General features: G+C 38.8%; 1 protein-coding gene across 1 annotated transcript; it reads left to right on the top strand.

Moving 5' to 3' along the window:
• Window positions 1–376: 376 nt before the first annotated feature.
• gucy1b1 (guanylate cyclase 1 soluble subunit beta 1) lies at window positions 377–12,838 on the top strand. Its single transcript, XM_040187010.2, has 13 exons — window positions 377–608; window positions 902–975; window positions 2,521–2,621; window positions 2,751–2,869; window positions 3,271–3,468; window positions 4,459–4,689; window positions 4,867–4,983; window positions 5,716–5,849; window positions 7,267–7,464; window positions 8,900–9,137; window positions 9,833–9,973; window positions 11,253–11,407; window positions 11,661–12,838. Exons 1-13 carry the CDS (start codon window positions 606–608, stop codon window positions 11,806–11,808), a joined length of 1,857 nt encoding a protein of 618 aa, XP_040042944.1. The 5' UTR covers window positions 377–605; the 3' UTR covers window positions 11,809–12,838.
• Window positions 12,839–13,944: the final 1,106 nt, after the last annotated feature.

Below are 13,944 nucleotides of genomic sequence, written 5' to 3'. Positions count from 1 at the left end.
AAACAACAACATATGATCATCTCGTTAGACTATCTTGAACATATAGTTGCTTGAATTAGCAACAACATCACATTGTTATTTAGATGTTAAAACATAAATTATGTTAAAGTCACTATGCATTGACTTTACCCAATAGCCTTTGTTTGATCCTTTTTTTTGTTTTACCTCTGCCTACGTTTTACTCAAATAAGGAAAATAAAGACATTGGGATATTGCTAAACCAAGTGACAAAAGTACTTGGTTTGCCATACACCTTTCAGAAAAGGGTCAAATAAGTGTATGTGCTACAGTACAACATCACTAGTAGTTGTAAAGTTCATTGCGTAAAACAAGATGGTAAATGTCAGAAACTATGTAGCTCCTTGTGGAGCGTTCAGGTTTACTGGCATCGGTTGGAGGAAGCAGCTGTGTTCTCATTGGTTGAGGATATCTTACGTAAGACCCTTCCCGATCTGCTATTGGACGCACTGGCTGTCTGTTAACAGCTGAGGGGAAGAAGGGGGAATGGACGCGGAGACACTCAGCATCTATACCAAGCCGTGAAGGTTGAGTCCTCTCCGACGGATTTTGCTTGAAAACGAGGAAAAAGAAGAGCGCTTGTCATCATGGTATGTCCATTAAGAATTTGTATAATGTGTAAATGCTAGTAAAACACTGATGCCTGTCACGTGACGGGGTTGGTTAGCGTTTGACATTTCCTGTAGGCAGACCGCTGTGTAACGTTAGCTAATAATTTCCCTCATTACAGTGGACTGTGCACATTATCAGCTGTTTAACATACATAATAATCGTGTATGTTAAACGCTTCCAATAGTATTGAAACATGTACACAACGCTAGGTGTTATTGATGAAATAACATTGACATATATATATATATATTTCTTTTTTTACATTTTACAGTATGGTTTTGTGAATCACGCCTTGGAGCTTCTCGTTTTAAGGAATTACGGTCCGGAGGTGTGGGAAGACATCAAGTGAGTGTTGGGATTTGGTGTTTACCATTCTTCTCTGGTGGTGTCATAGGTTACACTGTGGCCAACTACACGTCAATAAGGATACAACACAGTGCTGCTGTACAGTGAGGTCACTGACAGCAGGGACAGACATTTGTCTTTATTGTAATGATTAACCTCCCCTGTGCATCCCTGCACTGACACAGTGTGTGTCCACAATAAACCTCACGTTGGACGAGAGGATCATTGCATGCATATTAAAACATTTGTTTGATGAAAGTATCACAACTATGTGCTCCTGGATGGATTCAAGATATTACTTGAAACGACTTATTCGAGCGTTTAATTTAAATAGAGTAAAAAGAGGAAAATACTTATGAAATGTTCAGAAAGTATAAAGAAAAATGGAAGCACGTATCTTAGAAGAATCCTTCAGGGTATCAAGGCCGCTCTTTATATAAAATATTTATGAATACTAAGGTCATGAGTGAGTCCCACTATCCCAAAGATAAGTTAAGTTCAATGTCACTTTAATCATTTTGGAATGTTTTATTTAATGTTCAACTTTAAAATCCTAGTTAGTTTTTGAATTGGTGTATTCATCATCAGAAGTATAATTGTATCAATAAGAACACATCCTTAAATTAATCTGAAAAAAAAAATCTGATAAAATAATGAGACACATTTCCACTCTGAAGTCCAATAATACAATTGTGATGGGGGATTAAATGAAATGTAAATGTATAAATAAAGTAAACTTCCTTTCAACCAAAGTAGCTTTGGGAGAATGTGGAGCACCCCCTTCCAATGCATATCCTAGTATATTTTTTATTTTTTCAGCATGCCGAAATGTTAGCCTCAAACTGCCCTCGACAGTCTGCCCTGCTAAAAAACTAGAAAAACAAACAAACATTTAAAAAAAAGATGCGACATTTACATAAGGCAGCTGCCTTATGTAAATGTTCTCAAAGATGTCATTCCTCAGTCACCAAATGAAAACTAAAGCTCTCACAGAATCTTTTGTTGTCTTTGCAAATTCAACAAATTGTTTTTTAATACTCAATTCATCATGTTTGGTCTGTTTCCAGTCATTTAGTGAGATGAATCGTTAAAAAAAATCGTATTTTCTTTACAAAAGCCTTCAAGGCTTGGTATGTTTTCTCAGCTGTTCTAATAAAAATGGCGGCTGCTGATGCTCCGGCCCAAGAATCCCTTCTGTTTACTCAAAAGAAATCACAAGGACTAATCAGAACCTCATTAAAAAATCATATGTATAAATAGAGCTTGAAGCAAATGACCCGCCGCCGTAGATGAAAACTTGTCTGTACTTGTTAAACAATGTAGTTTTAAAACCACTTCAAAGTAATACATAAACTGTTTCTTATTATAAATTGAGACTGTCTGGCCGCACATTAGACACGTTTTATTATACCTCTATATAGAAGTCCTTCTGTGATACAAACCCCAATAGAAAACAATTAAGAACAGGCAGATCATTGATTATCTATTACTTTTGAATTCTGCTGTAACGTTTACTCAAAATTGTTAGCTTCACTTTGTTTTCAGGAAGGAGGCTCAGCTCGATATTGAGGGTCAGTTCCTTGTTAGAATCATATATGAAGATGGGAAAACATACGACCTCGTTGCTGCGGCCAGTAAAGTCCTCAGTAAGTGACAGCATGCCTTTTTCAGTTATTGCTATTACGATTCCTCTACATGTGGTGTACTACAACTTAAGAATTTGTAAAAAAAAAAAGAAAATCTGAGATACTGACGAGATCTTGTCTGCATTTCAGAGATCGATGCAGGAGACATCTTGCAGATGTTTGGGAAGATGTTTTTTGAATTTTGCCAAGAATCGGGATATGACACCATTTTGCGGGTGTTGGGATCAAATGTTCGTGAATTCCTGCAGGTAGACTCACTCCTCTTTGGATACTGATGTTAACCAACAGCATTTGCAAATCAGCAACGTTTAAACTACATATGCCCAGCAGTTTTTTGAAAGATATGGTTATTTAATGGGCAGGGAGGCTATAATGAAAGATGCTATAGTGTTGCATTATGGGAATTGTAGGTGCGTGCTCCTTTTCACATATTCTTGGGACTAAAAGTCAGAGAAATCTTAGCCTCCACTACTTTTCAATACATTTTGTAATGTCCCTTTCAAGTCTCACACTCCTTTAGGGATTGTTTGTACTGCCTTCATTCATTATTTTACGAGCCTCTTGTACAAACGTATTATACCATAGACATGATTTAATTACCAGTGTTGTCTGGATGTTGCATGATTGATCTTGTATCTAATATTTACAGAATTTGGATGCTTTACATGACCACTTGGGTACCATTTATCCCGGGATGAGGGCTCCCTCATTCCGCTGCACCGATGCAGAGAAGGGGAACAATCTGATTCTTCACTACTACTCTGAGAGAGAAGGCTTGCAAGACATTGTCATCGGCATCATCAAGACTGTCGCTCAACAAATCCATGGGACGGAGATAGAGATGAAGGTCTAGTTTGTTGCGTTTGCTCCTTTTTTTGGTGCAGCTCTAATATGTCACTCTGCTTCCGATGATGAATGATGATGAGTTTGGGTCTCAGAATGTAATTGAAGATGTAATAGTTTAAATAATAGAAAGTTCCAAAACAACCAGACGGAAACGGTGCTGCCCTGTGACAACTGCAGCAGTTCAGCAGCGGGTTTTTGGCTAGTATCTATGAGTCAGAGTATATTTTTAGATCTAAGTTAGTGTCTAGCTTGGGAGTCTTTCAGTGAGTTTTTCCTTATGCAGTTTTGTTTTAAATTTGTCAAACGGCGGATGAATTTAAATCGGCCATTGACTGTGGGTGTTTATGAAATAATTCATCCAAAGGACAAAGATCTGTATTTTTTGATCTCAGCTTATTTACTCAACAACTCTAATTAGCTTTTGTCTAAACTACAAAACTCTACATCATAAATTGTCATTGTCATTTCTTTTTTTTTAATGCAAGCCCACAATTTGCAGCCTGTATTCAGTAGGCCTACTAATAACTGCAATTGTTCTTATGAGGTCCTCTGTACTTCGGATGTGGTTCACTATTCGTTTGAAAAAGCAGTGACATTTTCTCCCAAACCCTTATCATATTGTACAGGCCGGATCATATTTTTAAGCTATTGTGTGTATAATACAAGAAAAGAAAATGGCAGACACTCCAAATGTGACACCCAATTTCTGGAAATATTAGCCGCTGTTGCTGTGGCAACAGGGTGCAGAGACAGCAGCTTGACGTCAGCAAGCCCTATGCTCATATACCCGCTGAATAATGTCATTTTATACGGTCTTAATGCTATAATAATAGACCCAATGTCATCATCAGTGGAATAATATAAATGCCACTGATATTTTGTGGGTGACATTAAAACATGTTTATTGCTGTAAACATGTGGCACAACAACATAGTTGAATTCAATTTTAACAACACCAGTTTAATCTGTTATTTACCTCCATGTGATGCAGATGATCCAGCCGAAGAGCAAGGAGTGCGACCACATAAAGTTTCTGATTGAGGAGAAGGACTCAGAGGAAGAGGCTTTCTACGAGGACCTGGACGGCTTTGAGGAGAACGGCACTCAGGAGACCCGCATCAGTCCGTACACCTTTTGCAAGGCCTTCCCGTTCCACCTAATGTTCGACAGAGACCTGATGCTGACACAGTGTGGGAACGCCATTTATCGAGTCCTGCCTCAGGTGGATAACATAACAGTCTGTTTTTACATGCAACATGTTGCCTAAAGTCAGCTTTTCATTATGTTTTAGTTTGACTGTCTTAGTTTTTAATGCCCAGAAGGCAGCAGTAATTATTTATATAGATAAATCAAGAAGATTCTAATCTAATTTGAAAAATGAATATATTTTATTCCCTAGCTCCAGCCCGGCACCTGCATCCTCCCTTCAGTTTTTTCTTTGGTCCGACCTCACATCGACTTTAGCTTTCATGGCATCCTCTCCCACATCAACACCGTCTTTGTTCTGCGCAGCAAGGTAAACATGACATTTCATTTGTTGTGTTTTTGTTGTAGCATTGTTGGCTGATACTGTCAATACTATTCGCATATTAGCAATACTTTTGCCTTATTAGCAACATTTCAAGAACTATGATTAAAACATGACAGAATCGATGTATAGTCATTTATATAAATATTTTTGAGCTCACTGATATTTTTAGCATCTGCATGATAATTTGAATGCGTGACTTTTGTCATCACAGTGGATTATACGGGTTACCTGACAACTGATGACACCTGTAACATGTCAACATAATTTCATATAGAATTAATGCATAGCTCTACATTTTCTGAAAAGAAAAACTTTTACTTTGGATGCAAGAGAGATATTTCTGGGAAAGTTTAGATAGTGAAAAATGATGGAAAAGGGAATATATAGATTTTATTTTAGTATTGAGAAACACAGACCACTTTTATGTTAAGCTCAAGAGGGAAAAAAGGCCTTTTTAAAATAAAAAGCCTGCCTTTTAAACAGCAGCAGAGCAGAATGTTCACTGTCCTCCAAGCGCTGACACTCCTCGCATACTGAAAGGTTGATATGTTTTCCCTACACATTCGGAGAAAACATATATAACAAAAATCGGAAATTATACCCTCGAAAGGTGGTATACAGGATGTGACAGTTTGGCTGAACAGGTGCCCAGTTTTGAAGCAGATTTAGAGAAGAACATGTAAAGCAATTTTCATAATTGTGATTTCATCCCGACAGGAGGGCTTGTTGAATGTGGAGACCGTAGAGAACGAGGACGAGCTGACGGGGGTGGAGATCAGCTGTCTGAGACTGAAAGGACAGATGATTTACTTGCCAGAGGCGGAGAACATCCTTTTTCTTTGCTCACCCAGGTAAACTCATAATGTGTCCCCGACGGAAGCCCAGACTGAATATACGCTCATCAAAAATACAGGTTCTCTTTGACCCAGTGAGGGGGAACACACCACCAGTTTACTGTCGTCAAATTTAAATCATTCCATTGCTGTTCTATTCACAGAGAAACAATACTCCGCTACACTAGCAAGGGAAGTTTTTGCAAATCCTTTTCCTTCTCTCTATCTTTCATTCCCTACTGCTCAGCAGGAACACACGCCTCTTGGTCTGAAGACTGCAATCTAAAAAAGGGGTTACCAAAAAAACAGCTGGGCACTTTAGCTTTTAATAAATCCTACTCAAACCGGAGTAAACTGTTTTTGTTTTGTGGAAGACTTAGATCTCACTAACCTAAAACACCAGGCACTTTAGCTTTTGGTAAATCCTACTCAAACCGGAGTAAACAGTGCATTTATTGGGGACTTTTCAGATGTGGATTAATATGTAACAGCAAGTATTTAAGGCAGCAAGGTAGTAATTGTGAGCTTGACCCAAAATTAACCATAGTTTCCATGCCGCGTTAGGAAACGTGATCAGTCAACCAGTGCAATGGTTTGCCTCATTTATGCGTTTTTCAAAAGGTACTCGAGCTACTAGGATTTGATGAAGTTGGGCGTTAGATAAGTATGCGTCGAGCTCAAACAACACTCGATCCCACACGTCATTGTGTAACCTCTGTTAGATGGTCCCTGTCTGTCAAACAACCAAGCTCATTCAAATACAGATCCAGTTTGTGCAATCGTTGATATAATTTCACCCTTGAGAAGACATAATAGAACTGTCTGCACAGGATAATAAGGACTAAACATGCACTTATTGTAGAGAAACAGAACGGGATTTATGGTATTAAATTGTAACATGTACTCAATCTCAGTGAGGGGAATTCTGTATTTCTTGCAGTTAAACAATCAAACAATTTAGTTTGCTGAAATGCATTTTTGTTTCCTAGGCAGAATATGTAAAGGTCAGAGAACGAAAAAACAAAACTAAAAAAAACCACCTGTGAGCGGTAATCACATTGGTTATCACGCTTTGACCTCCATTAGCCCCTGTGGTCCTTGTGGACCAATCAAACATCCCCAGTGAAATCTTGAATGCTGCACAGGAAGGTTAAAGAGATCCTTTCCTCTCAGATCAAAGACAAAGACAAGATCAGTGTTTTCATAAAAGGAAAACGGCCAGAAACATAAGAGCATGCTTAGTCACCTATAGAAACTGTTTGAACTCACCCTTAACAACAGGAACATTCATCTGGAGACAATAGTCACAGGCTTAAAAGAGCGATGGTGAAAAAAAGCTGCAGTTTTGCTACTTATCCACAGACACAAATCAAATACTTTCTGCCATTTCATTGTGAAAAGAACAACCGTTTTTCTGCTTTCTGCATTTCTCTAGTGTTATGAACCTGGATGATCTCACACGAAGGGGACTCTACCTGAGCGACATCCCTCTCCATGACGCCACGCGCGACCTGGTGCTGCTCGGGGAGCAGTTTCGTGAGGAGTACAAGCTGACCCAGGAGCTGGAAATCCTGACAGATCGTCTGCAGCACACACTGAGGGCCCTGGAGGATGAGAAGAAAAAGACAGACAGGTTAGACTGCATTTCTCCCGTGTGTAAACGGCAACCTTTAGTCTAGGAAATGATCCTCAAACCACCAATATCTTGTAGGTATGGTTTTACACCACTCATAATTGTACGATAAATAGAATCACTCATATTTGGGGTTATGCCTATAGGTTGTCTTTGAGTCAGTTGTTCTGAACCGTAACAGTTACTGTAACGTATAATCATTCTAACTTAACGTACAGAACTTAATGGATGGAGGTAAAACTACATAGAAAGTACCTACAAAAAAAATCAAACATAAGACACATCTAAAGTTATCTAACAAAAAATGTTTTGTTGTTTGTTCATGTAATAATTCATTGATGAGGTGATCTCTTTAGTGTAATTACAGTCATAATTTATGTGTAATTGTACAGTATATCTCAGTCCCGGCATCATCTATTTGTTGTGGGTCAACCTCAAACTCACGACAAAAATAGTTTCCACTATGGGAAAAAATGGTGGCTAAGATTGTTCATGAGTTCTTAGGTAAAAGAGAAGCGTCTTCAAGTGCTGCCTTTTATGGACGGACTCAAGACACAGACACAGCACGACCCTGGCAGGTGTCGCCCCCGTACACTCAAGTTGAGGCTACGTTACAGTAGGACCACCTACAGTCCGAATCTATTGTTATATGTAAAGTTCCCGCTCGCCGTAGCTAATCTCCAGTCGCTGTTACGATGAAGGCAGTTGGGTTTGGCGCCGAGAAAGGGGCCCGTCACAGCGATTTGGCACAGCAGTGTGTGACAGCTGGAGAAGAGAGCCGGAGGTGGAGCGTGGTCTTTATTAAGACTGCTGCTGAAGCCCTATATTCTCGTAGGAAAGGACTTTCCCTCGGCCTCTTGGAACTCGACATTATTATTCTCACCGTTCTCCGGTCTCAAAGTGCCTTGGGACTCGAACATTGATTAGAATTCATGGCTCCTCTCCCAATATTTAAGAAGGACTGCAGCAACGATGTCTCTACCTTTTTGTAAACATTTAAACATATATTCACACTGTTTCTCCTGCTGTTTATGTGTGTGCCATACTGAGAGAGAAACACACCCTTGCATGTGAATTTTTTAAGATGATACAGGTGAATATGTCGTCTCCAGGATAAATATACTATATCTCCATGTGTAGATGTTTGCGCGATGACCGTTATCTGCTTTGTATGTACTGTGTGTCTTCCAATTGTGACGCACCGCGGAAAGTATTTTGCTTTAGACAGGAGGCATGATCCAAGCAGTTACCATAGAAACACCACCCTCCCAGCTGAGAGCAGCTCGTATAGCGAAATGACCAAAAGGTGGTGGGTGAGCAAATATAATGCCGGTCCAAAGGAGCCGCCATCAGTCTGCAGCTCGAGGACCCCACAACTACACTTTTGCTCTAAATCTACATTTCTCTTCCCCCTCCCCCACCCCCCTTTTTTTAGATTGCTCTATTCCGTTCTGCCGCCGTCCGTTGCCAATGAGCTGAGACACAAGCGGCCCGTCCCGGCTAAACGTTACGACAACTTGACTATCCTCTTTAGTGGCATTGTGGGATTCAACGCCTTCTGCAGCAAGCACGCCTCGGCGGAAGGAGCCATCAAGATAGTCAACCTGCTCAATGATGTTTACACACGTTTTGACATCTTGACAGACTCTCGGAACAACCCTTATGTATACAAGGTTGGAAGCAGGGATTTTACACTGACAGTATATCATGCATTTGTGTACATTTCTTCCAGTAAATAGAAGAGACGCAGTGTGTAAAAAAAACTACTGTGCAAATTTTAAAATATAAGGGCCTTTAACTGCGTTTTTCCAAGCTGGTCCTTCAGCTGACAAGCATCAGTGGCACTGACCCTATTGGTGAATAATGTTATGCAATTAAGCATATACAAGTTAGCAAGATAATTTATACAAGTTAACTTGAGTTTTTCACCATAAGAAGAGTAGTACTTCTAAACGCAGTGTAGTTTTACAGTGCGACTGCGTGATTTTATAGGCACCGTGCAGCAGATTTACACTCCAGGCTTTCAGACAAGAATGCACTTTAAGAAGTCAAACAGACCTCGGCACTTCCAGGGGATCGGCTTCAGGCGCTGGGTCACCAAAAGAAGTAATATTTACTCTACCAGCTGAATAACTTGGTGGTCCCAGGGCTTTAGCATGGCCCAAAGAGGCCCCAAATGTCTTAAAGCTGATTTAAGTGTTTATTTCAGGGTGTCTTAGTTTATTTCTAACTACCCTGTACATAAATAAGACCTTTGTAGCACAGTGGGAACGGAAGATTTCACACAAACTAAAAGTAATTGCAAAGCTGAAATCGGTTACGAAAACGTTCACGCGAAGAAATTGCAAATATGTTTGTCTTCATTCAGGTGGAAACAGTTGGTGATAAGTACATGACAGTGAGCGGCCTACCGGAGCCGTGCACACACCACGCCAAGTCCATCTGCCACCTCGCTCTTGATATGTTGGAGATTGCTGGACAAGTCAAAGTGGATGATCAACCAGTACAGGTTTGATGAAATGCTTTATTAAAAACACTGCACCTGCATACATAAACCCTTACAGAGCACATAACAAATGATTTTTTTTATAGTATTTCATATTTCTAGGATTTAAAAGTATAAACTGACATAATTGCAATTGGTAGATGGTTTGTGTGTGTACATCAATGCACATTAGCAATATTCATGTATTTATTGCATACTGTATTACTGCTTTGCCTCACAAGTTTAACTATTTAGTGGTTTGTTTTCCAATATTGCTCTGAAAGATCCTACATCAGACTACAGTGTGAGATTTGACAAATGGTGCTGACGCGCATTCTCCTAATATGAACAAGCCTTTGCCCGCAGGGAAATTTTGATTGGTTTTAGTATTATTTTATCGGTGCAGGTGGACGTACTTCCATGCTGCAGTAACGCACTGACAAAAGACAGCAGACTTTTGTTTAACTGACTGTTGGAGATTGTTATTGTATCAATGACTGTTGAGACTCGGCTTTGGAAAATCATGTCGCGTTAAGAAAAGGTTGTTTATTTTGGGACATGGCACTGGCAGAAAAGGAGTCCAGTTAAGCAACAGAAACAGACTCAAATCATCTTACAATCCCATGTCTAGAAATAGATTCTCATCCGTCTCATACGCTCTCAGCGCGTTCATGCTCTGAAGACAACAAGTACTGAAGTGCCCACAAGTTCAAGTATAAATATTAGTGGTTAGATTGTCTGGGGCTACTTTTGGAATTCGAAGTTTATCGGAAAATATATAAATATATATATATATATATATATATATATATATATATATATATATATATATATATATATATATATATATATATATATATAATTTTGTTCATGGAGTGATTCCTGGCAAAGTTATCCTTATACATCCACCCACCAAATGTTGCAGCTTTTCAGTCGCTAGTGTGACAATGAATTTGTGCCAACAAACTAAGAGAAGCATTCGGCTGGGTTGTTTAATGTATTTGTGTTTTCTTTAGAGCAGAACTCATAAACCTCCTTTGTTTTACATTTACACAGTTTTATTTGACTGCTGTAGGCTTTCTTCATTTTTTCATTCCCACAGTTTTGGTGATAAATTTGGTTTGCCAAAGGCCGCTTTATGTAATGCGTTCACAACAGATAACCAACGATCGGGGCTCTGTTTATGCTGAAATAAATATTTAAGCTTCCTGTCATTACTACTTTGAAATATTTATTTGATTTGAATATATTAGTATTGACTTTCGGTGGAAGTCTCTTTTTTTTCATTCTCATTTCATTTCAGATTACTATTGGGATCCACACAGGCGAAGTGGTCACTGGGGTGATTGGCCAGAGGATGCCCAGGTATTGCCTCTTTGGAAATACGGTCAACCTCACAAGTCGTACAGAAACTACCGGGGCAAAGGGAAAGATAAACGTCTCAGAATATACATACCGGTAAGTACGAGTAACTTTGCGCGTTATCTGTTTTTCATTAATGTGAAGACATGTTTATATTTCATCACTGAGTGGAGACTTTGTCAAACAGTATTAGAAGTTATTGGTTGCATCAGTGGGTCTGTTTGGATTTGATTTTCTGTGTCGACTCCAAAGTGTTCATTATTGGGTTTAGTGAAAAATAAGATAAGAGAAGAACCCCCTCACCCCTCAAACCGTCACGATTTATGATGGCGATGATGTTTGATTCCAGGTGTTTGCAGTCTGCGGAGAACGCTGACCCTCAGTTTAATCTGGAGTATCGGGGCCCCGTCACCATGAAAGGGAAGAAGGAGCCGATGAAGGTGTGGTTTCTGACGAGGAAGCCCACCACAGACACACAGCCCACCTCCGACAGCTAAAGCTCAACGGTTTAACACTGAAACACCACATTCATTCCAACAGAAGCTTCAGCCAATGTCTTTTCAAATTACACACATTCTGAGGCCCAGATGAAATGCACCAGGTCAAATTAAGATTAGAATTCCACACACATACAGATATTTATAATAGTTTCAGCTTGACCATGATCCGTTTTAAACCTCACTCTATTTTTTTAGCATAGACACAGTAGCGGAATGTTTTATAAAAAGTAGAAGTTAGTGATATTGAAGTTTGATACATTTCCGTACTAGATACTTTCACCTTGTCATTGTACATAAAATCACGAAAAGTTTTGATAAGCAAAACATTTTCCACCGATCTGTAAGAGATTTAGTTGCCGAAATAACTAATGAGAGTAAGACAAAATTAATACTTTGGCTGGATATCATGTTTGCGCCAAAACATTACTGTCATAATCTGAGGGACCCTTTTTTTGTTTGTCGGCTGGAATAGTTTTACACTGAACACGTTATACAGGCATTGGAACTGTTAAAATAAATACAAATGTAGATATTATAGCTGTGTTATTTATATAGAGTTATAACACCAAGTTCAACAGTTCTTTGGTGCAAAAGCTACTGTACTGAGTTTATTTTTTTCACAAATGATCATTGGGTTATCCATGTGGTAATTAAAATATATACTGTAAACACTACTTGATTTTACACTGATTCTTCTTAGTAATCTACATATGTATCGTAACATCATTTTATTTGGTATTCATTCTTTATTTGTCATAAGAACAAGTAACTACGTCAACGGTATTATGGGTGAAACTACTGTTTGTGCCTCTAGAAGTTCATCTTTGTGCTGTATGTGTTGGACTAATTTCACATTAGTAAATGTAACACTTTTTTCAGCCTACTTTTCCAACGTCATTATTAATAAACATCACATAATGTAGCTTCCTGTGTAAGAACCAAACAGGTGCCTCTTGTACTGTGCGAGTGCATTTCTGTGCTTGTTTGTGTTGGAAGGTAACTAATAAAACAGTCTTGAGATGTGTTATTATTTGATATATTTTTTTGTACAACACATGCTTTGCTGTCAACCTTTATGGCTCTGATGAAAGTATGATTTTGCAGATTAAACAATGACAGTCTTTATTTTTACTGAAGGCAATGGTTTACATACACAGCAGAGGCATCAGTGCTAAAAACAATATACTGCAGATTCTTTGGTAAGAGCTCTCTCTGGTGGCTTGTTAGAAGAATATTATTGTGGGCACAAGACGTCAATAAATAATAACTTTTTACATCACTGGTCCTTTCTGACACACCTGCTGCTGTTATTCAATTAATTTTATTTCGTATAGCCCAAAATTGCAAATTACAAATTGGCCTCAGAGGGCTTTACAGTCTGTACCTATACGACATCCACTGTCCCGAAACCCACACATCGGCACAGGAAAAACTCCCCAAAAAATGAAAAAATCCTTCCAAGAGGGAAAAAAAGCCTTAGGGAGAACTTCAGAGGAGGGATCCCACTCCGGGATGGACAGTTATTGTCAAAAAACGTTTTTTCAATGTTCTTAAAATCTAAATGGGTTTAGTATAAAGTTGGTGAAAATTGTATTAGTTTACAAAAACACAACAGATTTTTGATGAGTAGTAAGAAAAATGAAGACCAAGTGAGTAAAAGCAATTAATAAAACAGCTAGAACAGTAAATTCAGAAACCACTTGAGAGGGATGACTTTTTGCATTCTTCCAATTTTAAAAATGTATGCCTTTTTAAACCTCCTAATTGTGTTAAATATTTCCTCTGTAGCTCAGAAGCTCAGAAGTGGCCACGGAGGCACTCGAAAGTAAAATCAGTGAAAATGTCACCTGTTGAAAAACGTTGAACGTATGTTTGTTGTTCTGATGATTTCTTCCCTCTCGAGGCCCACAAACCTGCAAACGTTTGTAATACTGCAGAGCACTGGACTACACTGCATTATTTATTATTAACCTTTTTTCATCCAGATGTTGTGTTGGGCTCTCCTTTTTAGAAAGGCCGGGTTCATACACTTTGACACTTAAAATTTGGAGCCTGACAAAGAAAAACATCAAAATTGTCAGTTCAACCACAATGTCCGAGGAGATCAAGGGTCCCTCAGTGTTGGTAATAGAC

This window comes from Gasterosteus aculeatus, chromosome 9 (genome assembly GCF_964276395.1).
Source record: "Gasterosteus aculeatus chromosome 9, fGasAcu3.hap1.1, whole genome shotgun sequence".
Taxonomy (NCBI): domain Eukaryota; kingdom Metazoa; phylum Chordata; class Actinopteri; order Perciformes; family Gasterosteidae; genus Gasterosteus; species Gasterosteus aculeatus.
This window is presented reverse-complemented; position numbering and strand designations above follow the sequence as displayed.

What these genes read in the sequence shown, in the direction of transcription:
- gucy1b1 (XM_040187010.2), top strand. An exon ending in CTTTTTCTTTGCTCACCCAG is followed by an intron (nt 5,850 to 7,266) that starts GTAAACTCATAA and finishes GCATTTCTCTAG; the next exon opens with TGTTATGAACCTGGATGATC. An exon ending in GTCTCAGAATATACATACCG is followed by an intron (nt 11,408 to 11,660) that starts GTAAGTACGAGT and finishes GTTTGATTCCAG; the next exon opens with GTGTTTGCAGTCTGCGGAGA.